The sequence below is a fragment of the Corythoichthys intestinalis genome, chromosome 9 (assembly GCF_030265065.1).
Source record: "Corythoichthys intestinalis isolate RoL2023-P3 chromosome 9, ASM3026506v1, whole genome shotgun sequence".
NCBI lineage: Eukaryota > Metazoa > Chordata > Actinopteri > Syngnathiformes > Syngnathidae > Corythoichthys > Corythoichthys intestinalis.
In genome coordinates, this window is record NC_080403.1 from 20794723 (window position 1) to 20816525 (window position 21803).

The following is a 21803-nucleotide window of genomic DNA, read 5'->3' on the forward strand; positions in this document are numbered from 1 at the left end:
AAAATCAATATCTGCCAAATGACCATGATAGTCATGTGATACAAGATAACATAATTTTTAAGCCATTTTCACAGACAAAATGAAAAAAAAAAAGGGGGGGGGGATACACCAGTCTTTGTTTGACATACAAAATAAATGGCAAATATACAAACAACCCCCCCCCCCCAAAAAAAAAACAAAAAAAACAAAACACCTTAAGATGTTCTTGTCCAATGTTTTCTCGCTCATTTTTTGGTACATATTTGTAAACTTGTAAATTTGCTGAATTGTGGCAACTTTTGGAGAAAATTTTCTGATACTCCTTTAATGGTAACTTTTGCGAAACATACATTTAAGAAAAACAATGGGCAAGTTATACATTTCATGATTGAACAATGACAGTACAGCTGGCCGCGCGTGAACGAAAAAAACCATCTATCATATAATCAGGGTAAACACACCTATATTCTTGCCAAATTGTATCATTTTTCCAATCAAAATCAGATTGCTAATGGTCTCTGACAGATTATGTAGTTTATGTTAAAAGTGATTGTTCCAATTTGTCTCTTTGAAAACAGTCAGGGTTGACAGTTGTAGAAAAAGATATAATTTACTGAAAATCAGGCCAAATTTAATCTTTTTAAAACATCAAAGTAATGCCCTTTTGTCAGCCTTATTATTACCGTACTGCCTCTCCTAGGTATGTTTTTTTTTTTTTTGTACTGGAATAGAGGTGCACGATAATTATCGGTCCAATAATAGGAATTATGACGTCATCCCAATAAATCCAATAACATTATATATCATTGGGCCTATTAATTTTGGCATGTTGTCGGTGGATTGGGATGTGTGCGTGTTTCCACTCCTGTTTTGCCGGTATGCAAAGTTTTGTTACTGTTCTAGAGGGCTTATTTTTCCATCACTGAGTGATGAACCTTACTATGACAATCAGCAAATGTTTGCATTTTACAGTTTTATGTTTACAAGTTATTGAGAGGCCTTTTGGTTATTGATAGGCTTGCTGTCCCATAATTGCCAGGTTAAGAAAGTTGTTTCATGGACCAAGACCAACAAATTCTCCTCTCCTGTTACACCAAATGTTTTATCTGCTGACAAAGCACAATACCTGTTGGGTTTGTTTTAGTTCTGTGCTTATTGTTCAGGAAAACACATTGTCAATGATATTGACTGATTGATTGTGATTGACTCAAATTATATTTATTTGAAAAAACTAATATGGGCACTTTAAGTCAAAACTGTTCTTGTCTTTGTTTTGTTTATTATAATAATGTCCATGTCATCATGAAAATTCTGGTTAGGTTAAAGGCAAATCTATGCTGAATCCACCACTAGTATTTTTGACCTACAGTTGTTCAAAAACTCAGGTGAATATACATTGAAAAATTATATATATATATATTATCGGTTATCGTATCGGCCTTAAGGAGCAGGAAGTTATCGATATCAGTTTCAAAAAATGGATATGGTGCACCCCTTTACTGGAGCCAACAGGTGGTTTTACATATCTCGTCGTGGTTTATCTGAACTTTGGGAAAATATGCTATGAGTTAAAATCTGTTTCTCCTGCTCAAGGATAACAAAGGGCAAATGATATTCAGCGGTTCAACAATGAATGATGTGTTAGATGATCAAAAATTTCCATCAATTAATCAATGTATCGTAGAAAAACACCTAAAACCATTAAGATGGATGCTCGTTCGAGACATCGGCATGCAAATGCACACCGCACATACTGTATCTGCTAATGTCAAGAGAAAGGATTATCAGTACTGTGTGACAGCATACTGTATATGTTTAAGACACGCTCCCTGCAAGGAGGGCCACGAGACATCTGGATCGAAACAAAAACCATAATAGGAGATGAGACGTTGGTGGGGGCAGGCTCAGAGTCTTAGGTGGGCACGGTGATGCTGCGGGCCAGGAGTGACAGCAGAGCCAACTCCACGACCCCATGCGCCTGCTCAAGAGCCTCTGCAGCATCGCGGGCAGAAAAACCTGCAGCCTGGATTCTCTGGATGTGTTCGGCTGGAAACTGGTCTGTAAAGGGGACCGGAAGTAGGTTGTCGGCGGAGGTGCCGGAGACGAGACTGCCCGGGGTGTCGGCGTCTGGGTTTTGTCCGTGCACACCCCCGGTTCCCTGCTGCCCCTCAGGGGGTTCCCTGAAGTCCCCGGCAGGATCGGGAGGTATTGCCGACTCCGGATTATAAATGCTAGGCTCTCTGGCTTCATAGGGAGGCTCTAAATGAGTCACTAACTCGGGATGATAAATGCTGGGGTCTTCGGCTTTTGCTGGCCCTGTCAAAGAGTCTGCTGCTTTTCTCCCCGAGGGTCTGTCGCAAGCAGCGTTTGGTTTGGCTTTGGCATCGCTTGTTTCTGCTCCGACTGGGGTCAGTGGTCGGGCGGCGCTGCAGTTGTTGGAGAGCAGCAGTTCGTGAAGCTCCAATAGAGCGGCGGCCAGGGAAGGGATGCTATCGGAGCCCTCTGACTTTTCCTTGCTCGAGGAGTCCATTTCAACAAAGTCCAACGGGCCGGGATCAGTCGTTTCAGATGCAGTCACCTCTTGTTCCATGGGCTGACCATTTGCTAGTTCTGTAGTTGGGATGGCAGATCTTTTTTCTACCTTGGATGGTTCCGTTGTCTCCTCCTCACCACCCTCTGGACATTGAAGGACTTCAGAAGACTGACTGGGCCCTGGGGCTTCTTCAACAACGATAGAATGATCTTCCAGAGAGGGAGTCTGGAGCTGATCCTGCTCTGTAGGCAAAGGAAGCTCCTGGAGGCCAATGTGGTCCACCTCTGCTGGGACCTGGGTGGACTCTGAGCAAACCAAATCAGGGTTCAAGGGATGGGCGCTAGAGGACATTTGGTCTGAGGCTGTGGGTAGTGACAATGGCGGCGGCTGTGGTGAGGTAGTCTGTCCGTCTGCAGTGTCTTTTGATAGAGAGAACAGATGACACAACCAAACAGTATGAGATGGCTGAACCTTTCTGGGAGCTACAAAGGACTTACAAAACTTTTTTGTCCCACATTTTAAATGACAGCCTTATTCTAAAATGGATTACAGATATTTTTTTTCCCATTTCAATTTTCTTCAATAGACTACTACACACATAAGACAAATTTTATTATTTTAAGTCTTACATAACTATGTGTATACTAATGTACCTTTACAAGGTAACTTCCTGTTTTTTGTTGTTGTTTTAACAAATTAAAAATAAACTCCCACATTGTTATGAGCTGTTGTGTGTTGAACAATCCACATTTTTTTTCATCTTTACCTGAATTTTTATCCCACCCCCCTACCTACACACAATTGACTCCCCATAAGTTAAGGCAAGTGCTGCAAATACCTCATTTACTACAATATATGTAAATCTAATATCGTAGAGTACATGAAAAAACTGACAAAACCCCTTTACAGCTTGAAAAATAATTGAAAGGGGGTGCAAGAACTAAATTAAGTCAATTTTGTAATAAGGAATTATTAAAAATATGGAAAAGCTCTCTCTAGCTGATTGTGAAATTCAACGAAAAATGTCTTCAGGGAAGTTTCAAGTGATGTCCTCATGTCACACTAGTGTGCAGTGTTTTTCTTCTCATACTTGTTTTTTTAAATTTCAGGGCAAAACCTTCAACCATCATGAAGGCAGTTTGAAGCAAATCACCTTTTAGTTGCTTCTTGGCTTCACAGACCCACAGTTGACAAAATAAATAAATTACATTTATTGATTTACAAGTACCGTACACCCCCCAATTCTTCTATTTCAACAGCAATTTCAAACATTTTGCCATTTACCAAATTCATTGATGGCACCAATTCAACATTTGGAAATTGAAACATTTGTATGCCACAAGTTTCCACTTTCGATTCTAATTTATTGCCAACATAATTACAAAACCATTTATTTGAATTTGGTTCAGTCTCAGAGATTGTACTGTTTGTTTGCACATTCACTAAAGCTAGTCAAGTCCTTCGCTTCTCTTCATCCGTATTTATAAAGACAAGCTACATGCAAAAATAAATTGAAAAAGAACAGTACCAGATCCTGTGGCAACAATGAAACCATGAAGAAGGTGGTAAAATAAACCAAAAAAAGCAATGGTCTTAAGGCCCGGCAGTATTTTCTGCAGTACCTGATTGTTTGGCCCCTTTCCATCTGTCTCCTTTTGCATCAGTGCTGTCCTGCTCAGTGGTTAAGGCGCACACCACACACGCCATGCAGAGGGACGGAGAAAGTTAGCAGTGGCACACAGGACATGCAGCAACCAAATAACTTTTTTTCTTTTTTTAAACACATATTTTTAGCCTTATCCCCGCTATTGCATAACAGAACTAAACTACAGCCCCAAAAAACCTTGTTGTTAATAATGAACAAACAAACTTCTGGTTTGTTTTAGTGATGTTGACGTTGCAGGCATTTTGATCATTAGTTGACACGCATGTTCAAATTTTGGTTTGTCGTGAGAGTTGTGTACGACGGTTTCACCATATTTTTACCCAGAGGGAAGCTCAGTTAATGACCAATTTTCATTTGATTGGTTTACATTTGTAGTCTTATTCTATTTCGTACACATTTACCCTAAGTTTTGCCATCAAAATAGATATACGATGAATTACAAAACACACGATGAATTACAAGGGTTCCGGCATGAGTACAATTTCAGTTTATGCCAGTTTAGGAACAGAACTCCATTATAAACTTCGGATCCCTGTATCGAAGATGAAGGCGCAAAATGATTATGAGACAGCATTAATGGAATTTATGTGGCACATGCAATTGTCATTCTAATGAAGAGGGTGAGAGAAAAACTCAAAAAAATACAAGCTGATTATGGCGGCGACCTAACATACCGCTTTCTTGTACGGACCGCTGAAGCGCCTCTGCGAGCTCCCTGTCTGCTATCTCTTCCGGGCGGCTTTCCTCGCGCCCCTCTGGCCCGTACGCCAACCGAGCACAATCGGGCAGCTCAGCCTCAGACAAGAAGCGAGTCTCTGTGCCCGTCGTGCCGATGACAAGCACGCTTTTCTTCAGGTCAATCGAACACTAAAATCAAAAACGTCAAGCAATCAGGCTTTGGGTTATGATTTTACATTTGATTAAGAGCAGTGAGGATAGGTGGGTCTAACCTGGTGTCTCTTGAGCATGTCCAAGCCGAGCAGCATGTCCATCGGCTGGTCCTCCAAAATGGAGAAGGAGCAGGGAAGAAAATCCCCTTCAATCTGGACCTGAGCTGCAAACACACAAAATACAGATCACATCAGCACATAGCACAATACTGTAGTCATCCTCATGGGGGATTCAAGCAAAAACACCCACCCAAATGAACCCTGCCGATGATCTTTTGTGTGCCCACTCCTTTGGCGATGCCTGCCCAGCGCCGATCTACCAGTCGCATGATGTTGCAGCGCTCTGCACAGGCTTGGCTCATAATGGTCATTTGGGCACCTGAGAACAAAAGAAGAGACCACTTAAAAGTATATAACTACATACAACTAATTATATGACCTTATTGGCTGCTTGCTTTTTCCTACACTAAATTAGAAGCTGTTCTCGTCACAAAAAACAGGGTCCCAGTTATCACGATAACAAAATCCAGATGTGTAAAAAAGTGTCCAGAGATCCCTCGCTACTTTGCGCTTCTAACTTCGTGCCCAGATTTTATTTTTCAATTAAAAAATAAATTCAGTATTTCATGGAGATAACACTAGCGGTAGTGTGCTATGTCAGTTCATTGTGTGTGTGTAAGTGAGCAGCATGAGCGGATTGGAATCAACTCACTCAATGAAGCATTTAAGACAAGAATTTTTCTACATTATTCTTGTTTAAAAATATTTCGGTGGGACAGTAACGTATAAAACTTAAAATAATATTTACATTTGAAGTGCTTAAAAACTATTGAAATATATATTTATATATATATATATATATATATATATATATATATATATAAAACTTTTAAATTATACTTTTGGAGGGAAAAACATGTCTTATATTTCGCTTTCCAATGCTAAATCTGAATAAATATTGAACACACACACACACAATAAAATATACAGTATATGTATATATATAAGAGATGTAATGGTACACAAAAATCTCGGTTCGGTACGTACCTCGGTTTTGAGGTCATGGTTCGGTTCATTTTCGGTACAGTAAGAAAACAAAATGCAAAATATAAATGTGCTACTTGTTTATTACACTTATGTGCTTTCAACAATAGGAAAATTAGCCTATACAAAGCTAGAATTCTGCTAAAAAAAAAAAGTAGCGTGTATTTAAAGATAATCCAACAACAATTTGCCTTTCAGACCCCGCGTATTGGTCAGCTTTCTTTCTGAAAGAAAGAAGAAAAAAGAAGTCCTGTGCTAAAGAGAAAAGCAATCCCAATGACAAAGATTTTACCATGTATTTTACAAATGAAATGCCTCAATGAAACATTTTTTTTTCAAATGAACGGTTTTCAAAAGCTTCATTGGTGGATTTTCTCAAGTTAAAGCACCACACAGAAATTAATAAATTTAATTGTGTAAGCAGGATGTGTGTATTATTCTTATTATTTAATTACAGGTGTTTTAGCTCATTTCAATTTATTTTATTTAAATGGGCTATTATTTATTTTATTATGTGTTCATATTTTACAAATGTGATGTAGTATTCATTTATATTGTATATCTTATGTTGTATAACTTTAGTTCCTATGTGAATATTAGTTCCTACTTGTTTTGTTGTGGTAGGAGGGTTTTTGTATTGAACACGGGGCCGTGTTGGTTATTATTATAACCGAGAAGACAGCAGTAAATCAACAAAGACAAGTCAACTATGCCCCAATCTACCACTCAAGAGATCTGGTGGACTCAAAAAGTAGGTTACGATCAGTGATGTCACAGATTACTTGAAAAAGTAATTTAATTACTGATTACTCCTCAAAAAAGTAATCTAGTTACTTTACTGATTACTTTATCAAAGTAACTAAGTTACTTTAAAAGTAATTTGTCAGTTACTTTTCCCAATTTTTCTCCCTTTGCTGCCTCAACAGAAAAATTTCATCGCATGTAATTGAATTTTTCAGATAAGGCTTTATCTTCGAGTTAGCAGGGGTTTAATGGAGTTGATTTCAACCACCACTGACTTGCGCTAGCTCAGCCACTCCGGAGCCCTGAAACTAACAAATAACTGACAAACTGCACAGAATTTGTTCAAAACAACTCCAACGACTAATCAAACCCCAACTAACTCGAAGATTAAGCCTAACGTCAAAAATTCTGAACTCCCCCTTTAAAATAAAGACCTAGCCGTTAAAATGCTGTCTATAAAAGTTGTAAAGCAATAAGACAAACAACAAAAACAAATGAAATGAACAAGAATCCTACAAAGTATTCCATAATGCATTCAGTATAGGCCAAAAGTTTGGAGACACCTCAAGGGTGGATACTTTGAAGAATGTACAATATAAAACCTGTTTTCAAGAACATAATTCCTCATGTTCATTCATACTTTTAATATTTTCACTGAGAATTTACAATAGTAGTGAAAATATATAAAAAGCACAAATGATGAGGCGTGTCCAAACTTTTGACTCGCTCTTTTGTCACCCCCCCCCCCACACACACACACACAGTCACACTCCGCCTATGGTTACAAACTATAACTATAAAATGTACGTAAAGGCTGGTTAAAAACTGTAAAAGTGCTGGCTGTCTCGTTACCTGTTGGCTTTGTTTCGATTTTTTGTCGCGTTGTGCTGTAATTCCAAGTGGTTCCTTGAATTAGATGTAGAGTTATTAGCGGTCGACTGCCCTTTTGAGCCAGCGCAAAGTTTGCGACGCACAGAGATATTTTTTGTCATCTTTATTGGAGAGAAATGTGAAGTCATGGCTCTATGTCCAATAAGAAAATGCAGCCGTTTGTGGTTCTTCTCCTACGTCTTCCACTGTTAGCATCCTGAGAGGTAGCCAGTTGCTTTTTAGCCGCCAAAAGCGCTCATAGCATGGTAAAACACGTGAGCCGTCCCCCCCCGATGAGAAAACGTGACATCCAACGGAGATACTTTTGTCATCTTTACTGGACAGAAATGTGAAGTAATGGCTGTATTCCCAGTGAGCAAAGGCATCTATTTGCGGTACATATCCTGCCTTTCACTGTTAGCCTCGCTGCCTCGTCAAAATGCTATGTTGTTGGCCGAAGTGGCAGACAGCGCTCAGCCTCAAACAGCACCGTAAAACACGTGACCCGTTTTTTTTTTCTTCCAAGATGAGATATGCTCTTTGTACATGACTACTGTATTCTTCATTCTAGATACATTATGAGGACAAAAACAAAATAGTAATGCACAGGCACTAGGGAAACAAATTTTAATCGGATTACTGGCTTGGAAAAATTAACGCGTGAGATTACTCGTAACTGAAGAAAGTAATCAGATTACAGTAACGCGTGGTTACGATTCCATATTAGTTTGAAAATCGACCAGATCCACCGTATTTTTACACGAGTGACTTCCGGCCCGATCCTAGCTACAGATAGTAGTACTGACGCAGGAGGGCTGCGTCTCGCGTCAAATAATAAACTGCCGTTCTTTTCGTGTGCGTCGCATTGAGCCACTTCTGGGACGAGTCTAACACGTGGCCGCACTGCGACTGGTGTGCATTGGCTGATTGAGTTTAACGCCCGCATTTCACTGTGGTCTCGCGGCGGCCACGTTGTTGCGCCGTTGACGTTTCTGGGTTGTACTGTCCTACCGTGTTGGTCCTCATTATAGTAGAGAAGACAGAGTAAATATAATCTACACAAAGAAACTGTAACCCGATCGACTCACAACCTCGAAAAGTAAGGGCTATATTACGTCAGAAACTCATTCGGTACGCGTCCGTTCCGAACCGACCACCACGTACCGAAACGGTTCAATATTATTACATGTACCGTTACACCCTTAATATATATATATATATATATATATATATATATATATATATATATATATATATATATATATATATATATATATACATTTTTTTTTTTTTAAAGTAAATAAGCTTGACTATCGGGGGCAGGGGGGTGGTGGACGAGGTAAGTAAAATTCCTGATACTGCACGTAGGGATATTTTAACAAAGACACCTTAGGAAGTGTTTCATTTACAAAATATATATGTTTTAATATTTCAATCCAACACCAATTACCTGAGTCGACAAAAGCTTTTACAGGGTGCCCGTTGACTTTGCAGTTAATGTAGAGCATAACCACCTGCCCAAAGCTTTCTGGGGCCTCCTCCATTGCGATGGTCATATTTTCTTCGACGTTGTGCTGCCTTGATTGTGTGGAAGGTCAAGCGTTAAACAAGAAGCAAAACATCCAGCAAACTGTTCGTTTTGTTTACTTGTCACACTCGGAAAAATCTTGCCAACCTGATATCTTCCTCAATTTTTGCCTGCGCTTCCAAATCAAAAGGATCTGCAGTCAGCAGTCGGATTCGCTCTTGCTCCCTTTTGGCTCGATCCTGCTGTTGCTCCAGCAACACTTTGGTGAAACGCTCTGAAAATAGAACAAAAGTGCAACATATGCAGACAAGATTTATAGTATGCCAGTGTGTCTCAATTACTTGTTAAGCATGGCGGGCCTGGACTCTCTTATTATCTTGCCAGGCTAAAAGAATGCTACAAAAAAAAGTAGCCCTAAAAAAAGTAAACATTTTAACCGCCCTTAATAAGGTTGAAAATGCAATGGCAACATCTTATGGTCGATATCATGTGATAAACATGTCCCTGGTCTCCGCCATTGCACTCAATTGTATTGTATTTTTACTTGTTTAGATTTGTAAAACTGACTCCATAATAAAGTATTGTTAATAAATTTTTCAAAACATACTAATTAGAATATTAAAATTCCTGTCAATTTAAAGTTTTTTTGTTTTTTTTTTCCCCAAAAACATAGTGGGCCGCTAGTGGGATTTCCTAACATCTGGCTTTGCAAGTTTTCTGGGGAAACCCTGGTAAACTATATACTGCTGGAAATTATACTGTAAAACCCTGCTAAATATTTCAGCATAGCTCTTTTGTCTACCTAGATCTCCGCTTAGCAAGGCCTCGGCAAGGGGTGGGTTTCTCTCTTTCAGGAGGGACAGCTCGTGTGGATTAGACAGAAGCATCTGCTGGAGCAAGGCTGGGTCATCAAGCCCCTGAGAAGAGGGGCTCCGAAAGGCTGGTGGTGTGGAGGGTTGCGCATTTCGCTGTGGCTGTTGCTGCTGAGGTGGTAGCGGCTGCTGCTGCGGCGGCGGTGGTGTAGCCTGTTGCTGTGGTGGCCTAATGGTACTACGGGGAGCGGTCGAAGTTGAAGTGCCAGGGACTGTGATGGAACGAAAGTCAATCCGGGGAAGACCTTCCAAGTGAAGAGTGAGGAAAGGTTGGAAAATTAGCTGGATAATATCACAAGATTAAGGAATTACTTTGTCCAAATTCGCACCACACAAGTTGGAATGCGCCATAGTCTATCAATTATCTCATACAGTCATTATCCGTATTATTATTTTTTTTTTGTGGGACCATGATTTTGTGTCATGGATTATATAAAGTTCTCACCTGGGAAGGATTGTTGAGTGGGTGGCGGCCTTCTGTCGGCTTGCCTGAGGACCACCACGTCTCCATCCTTTACGCCATATGTTCCCAAGGCACGTGTGGGGTCTTTTAGGGGCTGCTCAACATAGGTGATCTTCAAGAAAAAGACAAAAAAGGTTTGGAACACATAATGACCAACCACAACAGTAAAACCACCTGTAACATCTGACAAGCTTTACGGAAAATGTTTGCGATTGTGGTTGCACAGAGGCTCACAGTGTGGAACTGCATTGCAACACGCACAGACAGCAACATGTTTACTCTCTGCTGTCGCTAAAACAGGCTACCATAATATTAGAACCAGATCGCGGTATGATGCAATCTAGTCATATATCTTTGCAAACAACAACAACATTTTTTTTTAAACATGATGGTGGTCTTCTCAATTAGGAGGACAACATGTTGGTCCCACTTTTCAGGATAACACCTTTTGGTATTAAGATGACATCTAAACTGACCTACATTTGCTTGGTTAGGTTTTGTAACGTGGAATGTTATGTGTTCTGTTACTGTAAAGTCCTTTGGTACAGCTGCAGTTGTTTTGAGCGCACTACATAAATTTTAGTTGAGTATGCAATAGCTCTAGTCTTCTACACGATTAAATAATCACATTGATCAACTACTAATTTAAAATAGTTTAACATCACGATTAAATTTAGACCCTTTTGTTTTTGTCTGTTATGCAGTTTAATTAAGATTCTTTAATAGTGACTCGATTCAATATTGACTGAAATGTTTTTTTTGTCGCATTAGAAATGAATATATAGGGAAGCTGTTTATAGTTTTTAAAGTTTTGCATGCGCACGTTAACATTTGGTATATCAAGCCAAATTTTTTAGCTAAAAAACATCTGAAAGTTTACATTTTTTAACCTTTCTTTAAAATGGTGTTTCCATCAATACATGGGAATTTAGATTATGAGACAAAATTCATATATGGTGATATATAGTTATACTTTTAATTGCACTCATACATGAGCATTCATTGACAATCCTCAGAGATTAAGTGAATTGGATGGTTATCATTTTCAAAGGCAGGCAATGAGCAAAGAAAGGCACTAATTTGTTTGAATAATGTTGCAATAACATAATGTTGCGTTATTTATTCACAGAAATACTGCACTGAAATATTCCCAAACTCCATAATAGGGATGTCCCCGATCCGATCGGGCCATTTTTCAAAGGATCGGAAACGGGTGAAAAGGATTAGGTTTTTGATTTTTTTTAAAAAATTATTTTTTTTTAATTAAGGGCATAAAAGTAACTAAATAATCCAGAAATACAATGGCATTGCCAAAAGAAACAAAAATATATACGTTTTATACTCCGCAACACTCCTAGAAAGAGTGGAAGAGGAAGTATTGTAAACGGCACAGTGCTGTTACAGTACTGTAAACAGTACAGTACTGTATCATGTTTGGGACATTTTTTTTTCTTTTTGGAACAAAGACCTTTTTTTTCCTGGTATGCGATCGTGACCGTATCAACAGATTCTCAAAATAAGGGGACTTGGACTAGAATGCAAAAACATGCGATCGGGACATCCCTACTCCATGAGGAAGTCAAGTTTTAGACAGATTGTCCGTGATGGTACTAAAATACAAAACTAGTTTATTTTACCACTTAGAAATAATTAGTTTTTCTCTTCGATAGTTGTATCGTAGATTATCAGATTGATTTTCTGAACCATGTATCGATAACTGTTATTTCACTACATTGTGAGATAATCCTTATTGTGAGGGTTGCATCGCACATCGGATCGTGAGTTACCCGTAGGTTCTCACCCTTACAGGTATCCAAATTTACACAAAATATTAGATTCAAAAGTTGATGTTCCACTGATTTGAACCAATTCAGAATTTTCTGAAGTATTACAATGCATCTATTGAACGATAAGTGTTACCCACAGATATTAAGCGTATAAATTAGTAAAATTACAATGTTCATATACTTTTGCGTATTTGACAAAGGTACAGTACCCTGATTTAAATATAATAAATCGGAAGTTAATCAACAGTGATCCAATTCTTTTTAGTTTTCTCTGGCTACTAGAACTCTGTACATTTGTTTTATTGAGACCTACAATGATATTATTTTAAAGTAATTGCTGTGACAGAAAAAGTACATACAGTGACCCCTCGTTTTTTGCGGTTAATGGGGACCAGAACCCGCCGCGATAAGTGAAAAACCGCAAAGTAGCGCCCCCCCCCCCCCAATTTTGTGTGTGTGTGTGTGTGTGTTCAATGTATATTTTCAGATTTAGCATTGAAAAGAGATACATATAAGACATGTTTTTTCACTTTTTTTCCCCAAAGTATAATTAAAAGAAATATATATATTTTTTAATAACTGTTTTTTATGCACTTCAAATGTAATAATTATGATGAGTTTTAAACATATTACTGTCCCACCGAATTAGTTTCAAACAAGAATAAAGTACTGTACTGTTGTAGAAAAATGCTTGGCTTTATTAAATGTTTCTGTTACATCCCTTGGCTGTGACTCCTGGAGTGACATGTGGAAATTACAATCTGCTCAGGATCACTTTTAACATGTGGCGTTTATTGCTGCGAACTCAACATGTCCGGCTGCCTCGAACATCGCCACACACACACAAGTTCATTCCAGCACCCTTCTTTATCCCCCGCCCGCGCAATGCGCACAGAGCCTGTCTGTTCTAAGGCAGTACTTCATTGACTGAGTCTACTCAAATCCTCTCACTTACACACAATAAGTTGCCACAGCAACGGTTTACCAAGTTGAACGATAATTGACGCATGCGGCGCTTTTGAAACCCGTGATTCTGACAAGATCAAACACAAACATCTGTCAACATCGTCAACTTTAATAAGCAACACCAGTGCACATGCACTGCCTGTCTGGGGAACAAAGAGCAGGGAGAGGGAGGGAGCGAGCGAGCGTGAGACTAAGCGATCGGCTTGGGACAGCTCATTTGTATTTTTTAAAAATCTATTTTTTTAAAAACGCTATGGATTGAGGGCACGAAGTTTGAAGCAAGAAGTAGCAAGGGATCACTGTATTTGGACGCTTTTACTGATGTAGTTAACACACTGAAAAAGTAAATTCACTTCTTATCTATGATTATATTGTTGACAGAATTCTCGAGTAACTCGAGCAAGGTTTTGCGCAAATTGGAACAGCTGTTCCACAAGCAGCTTCCAAGTCAAGCTGTACCGTGATTGTGTTGGCTGTTCAGCCTTTAGCAAACCTACGCTTGTCTCACGAGAATCCTATTACATTCTTTGAAACAACGTGAATTTTTCCACGCCAGCGAATGACAACAACAGTATACATTCTGCTAATTACACCTACGAATATGCAGTGTGTGGTTGGCGTATTTCCCTCACCGCTTGGGTCAAAAACGCAAGCAAAACTATGATTCATGCTAGCAAAACCAGGCTAATTAGCCACAAGCTAGGTTAGCTCTCCTGGCTGTCCTTACCTGAATTTCCCCCGCCGGGATTCCCGATTCGAGTTCGCAAAGTGCCACAAAGTCTCTGAGTTCCAGCTCTGGGGATACATCGAGGGCGAATGTGGTTTCTGGGCGATCCCTCGGCGCGCAGAAAACGGTGACCAGCATCGCTTAATTTTGGAAGCAGAATCGGTTGGCAAACCGCTGCAACATAAAGGCACTTACTGTATTTCCTTTATTCACACACCAGAACGCCGCATGCTCATGTTGGATATGAGCGACAATTTAGTCATGCTTCACGCTACTAAGCAGTCCAGGGGAAAGCGTGAACGTAATCGACGATGTTAAGTGTTTTAGACTTACTAGTAAGCGTATGACGTGACAGTAAATCATTCAAAAACTCCAACATCCAAAATTTCGCTCGTATTCGCCCAGCAACGCCGTACCTCGACCGGTTGTTTTACGACATGAAGTATAATGGAGCTTGGCGTCGTGAAACACAGAAATCTTATTTCCTACTTTCTACTGTTTTTATGTAATGATGAGTTGAAAGTCAAATAAAAATGTCTTTAAACACCATGTAGCATGTATAGTTCTTGTTGTGAAATTCATCCTTTGTGAATAATTAATAAAAATCCCTCTATTCTCTCCACTGGTTATTTATATGTATATACATTTTTTAAATTAATGTAATCTGTTTATAATCATAAACCAACTATGGACAGCACCACTTATTTAAATTAATGTAACCTGTTTATAATCATAAACCAACTATGGACAGCACCACTTAATTCAAGTTTTCATATTTCTTGTAAAAGTGTTCTCAGATGGAGCTTTAAGCACAGTTGTGGTTGCAGGCTTGCTAAAATTAAGCAAGAATGCGTGGTCGTTTTCATAGGCCTGTTTTCGTTTCTATGGCCCATGTCTTTTTTTATTATTTTTTTTATTTTATTTAAACTGGCAGAAAAGATGGGTCAATACCCATTCTTTAACCACAGATAGATGAAGGTGAAAAACAACCGAAAGTTAAAAACATGATTAAATTGCTTAAATTTTGTATTTTCTGTCTGGGTTGGCACCTTAGATTTGAACTACAGAAATAGTCCCTGTTTTGTATTAATAATTAACTAGTTAACAGTTAATTACAGTACTATTATTAAATATTGTTGCTTTATTTAGAGTTATTTGGACTAGTTTACAAATATTTAAATATAATAAACAATAACTGATTAATAATATTAAATTATATAATGATCTAAAAAATACACATATTGTATTTTCCAATGTATTGGTAGTCTGTTTGCCTGTGTGTTTTGCAACAAATCACACAGGAGGAAGAAATACTGTACTGTAAATATTATAGTAATATTGATTTTTATATTTATTGCTCAATTTTAACTATTTGTGTGTCACTCCTAACGCAGAAAAAAAAAGTGTGTCAGTGTCATACAGGAAATGATATACTGTATATGGAGAGAACGACGTGGCTTACATGAGAATTTTGTATGAGTGGTGATTCCCTCTTCTTCTGTTTCTTATCGTTATACCATCCTAATACAAAAAATGGTTCTTCTCAAATTGCTCTTTCTAAGTCTGATTTTCGACGAATTCATTGCTGATTTGGATGTTATCACTTGTCCGAAAGGTAAATTTCTGATATTTGTTTAAGCTTTGTAATGCTACTTTTCATAGGAGAATACTGTTTACTCAACGTGATCACATTGTCTTTTTCCTCTCATCAAAATGAAGGTAAGATGATTAAAACACAAGGGACAAGTCAACACTGTGAGACTTGTCCGAAGGAATACCACCAGCCCGTTGAGAATCGCTCCAAACAGTGCAAACCGTGTACAAAGTGCGACAAAGGTATGCCACGCTAAGCGTGTTCTTGGCATGGAGTCCCACTGAAGTAAAGAATGTGGTTTCTAAATATCAACCCGAACTTCAGCAACATGTTTTTTTCTCAGGGTCGGGAAGTGAGATGACAGAGAAATGCACAAGGGAGAGAGACACAAAGTGTCAGTGCCGAGAAGGATTTGTTCCCGTCGAACCGGATTTTGCTACTTGTGAATGCCCCGTTGGATTTGGGCTACGCCATGGAGGTAAAGATGGAAGCAAAGCACAACCAAATGCAGCCTAGAGAAGTGTTTCACAAATTTTATTGAGACAAGGCACATACAGCGCCTTCTAAAAAAATTAGCATCTTGTGATAAAGTTAATTATTTTCTGTGATGTACTGATAAACATTAGACTTTCATATATTTTAGATTCATTACACACAACTTAAGTAGTTGAAGCCTTTTATACTTTTAACATTGATGATTTTAGCAAAAAGTCAAGAAAAAAAATTCCCTATCTCAAAAAATTTGCATATTTCATCCGACCAATACAAAAAAGTGTTTTTAATACAAAAAAAGTCAACCTTCAATTAAATATATCAGCTATGCACTCAATACTTGGTCGAGAATCCTTTTGCAGAAATGACTGCTTCAATGTGGCGTGGCATGGAGGCAATCAGCCTGTGGCACTGCTGAGGTGTTATGGAGGCCCAGGATGGTTCGATAGCGGCCTTAAGCTCATCCACAGTGTTGGGTCTGGTGTCTCTCAACTTCCTCTTCACAATATCCCACAGATTCTCTATGGGGTTCAGGTCAGGAGAGTTGGCAGGCCAAATGAACACAGTAATGCCATAGTCAGTAAACCATTTACCAGTGGTTTTGGCACTGTGAGCAGGTGCCAGGTCGTGCTGAAAAATGAAATCTTCTTCTCTATAAAACTTTTTCAGCAGATGGAAGCATGAAGTGCTCCAAAATCTCCTGATAGCTAGCTGCATTGACCCCACCCTTGATAAAACACAGTAGACCAACACCAGCAGCTGACATGGCACCCCAGACCATCACTGACGTTGGGTACTTAACACTGGACTTAAGGCATTTTGGCATTTCTTTCTCTCCAGTCTTCCTCCAAACTCTGGCACCTTGATTTCAGAATGACATGCAAAATTTGCTTTCATCTGAAAAAAGTACTTTGGACCACTGAGCAACAGTCCAGTGCTGCTTCTCTGTAGCCCAGGTCAGGCGCTTCTGCCGCTGTTTCAGGTTCAAAAGTGGCTTGACCTGGGGAATGCGGCACCTGTAGCCCATTTTCAGCACACGCCTGTGCACGGTGGCTCTGTATGTTTCTACTCCAGAGTCAGACCACTGTTTCTGCAGGTCCCCGAAGGTCTGGAATGGGCCCTTCTCCACAATCTTTCTCAGGGTGCGGTCACCTCTCCTGGTTGTGCAGCGTTTCCTGCCACACTTTTTCCTTCCCAGACTTTCCACTGAGGTACAGCACTCTGGGAACAGCCTATTCGCTCAGAAATTTCTTTCTGTGTCTTAGCCTTTTGCTTGAGGGTGTCAGTGATGGCCTTCTGGACAGCAGTAAGGTCAGCAGTCTTGCCAATGATTGGGGTTTTGAGTAATGAACCAGGCTGGGAGTTTTTAAAAGCCTCAGGAATCGTTCGCAGGGGTTTTGAGTTAATTCGTTGATTCAGATGATTAGGTTAGTAGCTTCTTTAGAGTACCTTTTCATGATTTGCTAATTTTTTGAGATAGGGAATTTTGTTTTTTCTTGACTTTTTCGCCAAAATCTTTAATATTAAAACAATTAAAGGCTCGAACTACTTCAGTTGTGTGTAATAAATCTAAATTATATGAAAGTCTAATGTTTATCAGTACATTACAGAAAATAATGAACTTTATCACAATATGCTAATTTTTTTAGAAGAACCTGTATACGGTACCTTTTGTACAGTAATAGCTAAGTTGGGAAAAAATGTCATGGTACACCATCAAAAATGTCACAAATTATATATGTCCTATGATAATTATCAAAATTGTCTAGTCATAGTTCAACAAAAAGCAGTTATCCCATTGTATGATTTGCAACAACTGGATAAACATCTTAATTTATCTTCTCTCACCAAGGTTTTCAAGCTTAAACACAGTTTTACCGCCTATGTAAATATAGTTATAAGAGTTTATTCCTAAAACTCACATTTGCTGTACCAGTAAGGGTTTTTGTGGACCACAATTGTTGGATAACCACTGGTCTACTGTGTTTCAGAATGTTCAAAATGCGAGGATGGCACCTTCAACCGACGTCCCAACACTGCTTGTATTAAGTGGAAAAAGTACACCTCAATATTTTATTGCAAAACAAAACCAACAGTATTATAATATATTGCCTTTCTGTCTCAGGTGTAATTCTGGCGTGTATGTCAGCGGGAGCAGCACCTCTGACGTTATCTGCAATGGCGAGTCACCCACTTTAAACCACACCGTTTCTGTGATCACACTTCCACGTGAAACAGCCCAAAGTCATGACGTTCAGCTTGATACCACCACCGCGACCACCATCACTGCAGTGTATGACGTGCTGTCTAACAATAGTGACAAATTGCAGCCTGTCACGCTTTCAAAAACCACTGGCTACCACATCGGTAAGCTTCTTTTATATGACTACGACACAGTGTTAGTGATGTAATGACATAATGTCATGTATGTGCATCATTTCTTTAGGCATGGCCTTTCTCATCTTAGGAATTGTTGCACTGCTTGTTGTCAGTGCTCTGGCCTGTAAAGTACGCCTTATTACGTGTGTGAGGAGAAGACCAGCAGCGAAAAGTATGTTGCTCATTTCTTGTGAAATGCAATCAGCTTTATGTCTGACAGGTCCATTTTCAAACAAATTACTGTCTGCCCTTTTGTGTTATTTTTGTTGTCATGCCACTTATTGTGAGGCAGCCTCATCACTAGTGCCCCAAAGTTCATACATTTATTTCTGTGAAGAACTTCGGATAGAATGATTCACTGCCCCACAAGTCGGAGAAAGGATGGGAGAGTCAGAAAGAACACATCTTACAGCTTTATTCCTAAAGCGCATTTCATACACAAGGATTCTTAATGTGCTTACATGATATAAAGTATAACATTCAACTAGTATAATTGTGTTCACGTGAAAGACGGTTGTTCAAAGTTTTTAAATATGTAAATCATGAATTTCTTATACCTGAAATAATGGAGAAAATAATGTTTAAACACAAAAAAATGACATTGCTTACGAGCGCAGCCATTTTGTGATATCAGTTTTAGACATTAACATAAACACTGATAGACTTGACCGTAGGCTTTTGGGACAACTGATTTTCAAAATGGTACACTCATTGATTAAATGCCTGTCTCCTTGTCGGATGGCCACTTTCTGAAAATACTGGCCTTTTCTACACTATCACATGAGAGTGAAAAATGAAATTCTGTGTTTTTCAATGGACAGTATTAAACAATATATTTAAAATAATCTCTGTTGGGATACAAATTAAAAAGATGTCTGCTCTTCTAAAGTCACCTAAAAACTAAGGCCAAGAGACATTTAAACACACAGAAAAGAAAAAAAGTTTGCAAAAAAAGTTTCCATCACACTTGGGCCTATTTTATACATATTTTTTCACTGGGATTGATTGGTGATCACCAGCCAAGGGTGCATCCTAAATTCTTTCGCCAGTCAGCAGAGATTAGCACAAACTGTTTCACATTTAACTATATTTTTTTTATTAATGTCTGTTTCATAGTTAATATACTGTACACAATGTACTAATGAATAAGCTTTGTGTTGTGGTTATTTTGTTTGTTTCTATCAGGAGACTCGCAGTACCGCCGGCCTGTTGAAGAATGTGGCGATGGCAAGTGTTCCAACCAGAATCCAAAGGCGCCTTAAACTTGACTAAACTATAGAATCACTATAGTATCATGAATGTATGTTCATATTACATTCTTCCAGGACATTACTGTAATAATGACCTGAGACATTTGCATGTTGTGTCCTACCTCACCTACCCTTACTGGATGCATATTAAACTTGCTGCAGTTTCTTCTGCTATTCTCAAACAGTTTGTCGAGTGTTTTTTTTTTTTTGTAGTCACAAGCATTACATGTGGGACTTGGGATTTTTTTCCCCCCTGAAGGATACCTTAATGTGTTTTTCCCCCATAGCAAAATATTAATGTCAAGCATATGTAAATAGAAAACTTACATTGATATACATGTAAACGACTATACTGTAAATGTAGTCACAAAATGTTAGTGTACTCAAAGTGAAAAAAAAAATACTGAGTATAAAGACGAGCAAAATTTTAGCAATAAAATGTAGGTGTGACAATTCTTAGAATGGGGGGAGGCTGTCACGATTTTAAAAGTATAGTGTGGTTTTTAGGGCTGCAGCTGTGTGGTGGTTAGACTGTTGCCGCTGTAAAGTACAGAAACTTTACTGAAACAAAATTCATTACTTAAAAAATACATGACTTACCCCATTCAAGAATACTATTTTAGAGTCAAATCATTTTAGTTTGAAAAATATAGGCCTATATACACACACACAAATATGCAGTGGTATGAAAAGGTTTGGGCACCCCTGACAACTGCATGATCGACTCCTACCAAATGTTATTGTCGTTAGCATGTGTTTGTCTTGGAATGCTGTGTTCTTCATCCTCTATCCATACCAACTCTTGTTATGTCCAAATAACACAATTTTTGTTTCATCAGTGATCAGTTTGTGGTACCCCATTCCAAAATGAAACTACCGTAATTTTCGCACTATAAGGCGCACCTGACTATAAGCTGCCACCCACCCATTTGGCATGAAAACGACATTTGTTCATGATAAGACACACTGGACTATAAGCCGCAAATGTCCTTACTGTATTATGGGATATTTACACCAAAATATTTCACTTTTATTTCACTTTTGAATGGATGTAATAGATCCAAGCTGGACATGAATGGAGTTTGTGACATAATTTGCCAGATCACACTTAATGACATCTGTCTTAAGCATTCAGTAATGCCCATGATATTGTCATGTCATAATTATGACGGTGGTATGACAGTCTTATGACGCAGTTGTCAAATAAAGTGTTACCTATTAACCCAACTAAATCAACAAATAAGCCGCACTGGATTATAAGTCGCAGGATTCAAAATGAATGAAAAAAGTAGTGGCTTATAGTCAGAAAATTACAGTAGCTTGTCCAAATGTGTCTTAGCAAACCTCATGCGACTCAGTTTATTGAATGTATGCATAAAAGCCTTCTTCAGCATTACTCTTTCACCACCATCTCTTTGTGCGAAGTGCGCTTACTAGTTGAACCGTGTACAATGACACCATCTGCAGCAACCTTATGTTTTAGGTCTTTGGAGCTTGTCTCAGGTTTGACTGTTCTCACCATCTTTCCTTAATACCTAGAAACTTTTGTTCACCTCTCAAAACTGGTGTTTCTCTGCTATTTCATTTAACTGAAATTGCTGACATGTACAATCGTTTATTGGGGAATATCTTGAAAATTATCAGGGTGGCCAAACTTTTTCTTAATCCCCTATGTATATATTGTATATGTACATAGTTATACACTGCTTATGTTACATTTGTTTTGTTGTCAAATACAGTGTGTTATGATGAACAGGCTCTCTGCTTCCTGATTTAAAAAAAAAAAAAAAAACAATAACATGGTAAAAATCAATTTCATTTAAACACTCTAACAGCAACTGCATTTCAATTTTGAAGGCCAATCCTATGGGTGGTTTCTTTGCAAATGAACTGGTAGGAGTTTGGAGTTTTTCAAGTTTCATATAGATATATAATTTATATTGTTTGTTTACTGTTTTACAGTCCATGCAGCAAATACAAGTCATTGTATGACTCATTGTGGCCAGCCAGGACTCCTCC

At 38.6% G+C, this 21803-nt stretch overlaps 2 protein-coding genes across 3 annotated transcripts; one reads left to right on the plus strand and one right to left on the minus strand.

The window, feature by feature from the left end:
* Window positions 1-2832: 2832 nt before the first annotated feature.
* ddi2 (DNA-damage inducible protein 2) lies at window positions 2833-14532 on the minus strand. 2 transcript variants are annotated; one of them, XM_057847179.1, is made up of 11 exons: window positions 14403-14532; window positions 14070-14243; window positions 10572-10701; window positions 10057-10371; window positions 9402-9528; window positions 9177-9304; window positions 5319-5447; window positions 5129-5232; window positions 4853-5045; window positions 4135-4183; window positions 2833-2931 (listed from the first exon to the last, which is right to left on the minus strand). In XM_057847179.1, exons 2-10 carry the CDS (start codon window positions 14205-14207, stop codon window positions 4173-4175), a joined length of 1275 nt encoding a protein of 424 aa, XP_057703162.1. In that variant the 5' UTR covers window positions 14208-14243; window positions 14403-14532; the 3' UTR covers window positions 2833-2931; window positions 4135-4172. The 2 variants fall into 2 exon arrangements, with proteins under 2 accessions (XP_057703162.1, XP_057703163.1); XM_057847180.1 differs by having other exon boundaries at window positions 14070-14473.
* A 996-nt stretch (window positions 14533-15528) lies between these two features.
* si:ch73-361p23.3 (tumor necrosis factor receptor superfamily member 4) lies at window positions 15529-19915 on the plus strand. Its single transcript, XM_057847083.1, has 7 exons — window positions 15529-15684; window positions 15789-15905; window positions 16007-16141; window positions 18147-18213; window positions 18281-18522; window positions 18602-18706; window positions 19720-19915. The coding sequence occupies exons 1-7, from the start codon at window positions 15603-15605 to the stop codon at window positions 19794-19796; spliced, it is 825 nt and encodes a 274-aa protein (XP_057703066.1). The 5' UTR covers window positions 15529-15602; the 3' UTR covers window positions 19797-19915.
* The last annotated feature ends 1888 nt before the right edge of the window (window positions 19916-21803 follow it).

Coding starts and splice junctions, on each gene's coding strand:
- si:ch73-361p23.3 (XM_057847083.1), top strand. CDS start 15,603: ATGGTTCTTCTCAAATTGCTCTTTCTAAGTCTGATTTTCGACGAATTC. Junction 15,906..16,006: donor GTGTACAAAGTGCGACAAAG/GTATGCCACGCT, acceptor TTTTTTTCTCAG/GGTCGGGAAGTGAGATGACA. Junction 18,707..19,719: donor GAGAAGACCAGCAGCGAAAA/GTATGTTGCTCA, acceptor TGTTTCTATCAG/GAGACTCGCAGTACCGCCGG.
- ddi2 (XM_057847179.1), bottom strand. CDS start 14,207: ATGCTGGTCACCGTTTTCTGCGCGCCGAGGGATCGCCCAGAAACCACA. Junction 10,702..14,069: donor TCCCGGCGGGGGAAATTCAG/GTAAGGACAGCC, acceptor TTTTTCTTGAAG/ATCACCTATGTTGAGCAGCC. Junction 9,529..10,056: donor CTTGCTAAGCGGAGATCTAG/GTAGACAAAAGA, acceptor TTCTATTTTCAG/AGCGTTTCACCAAAGTGTTG.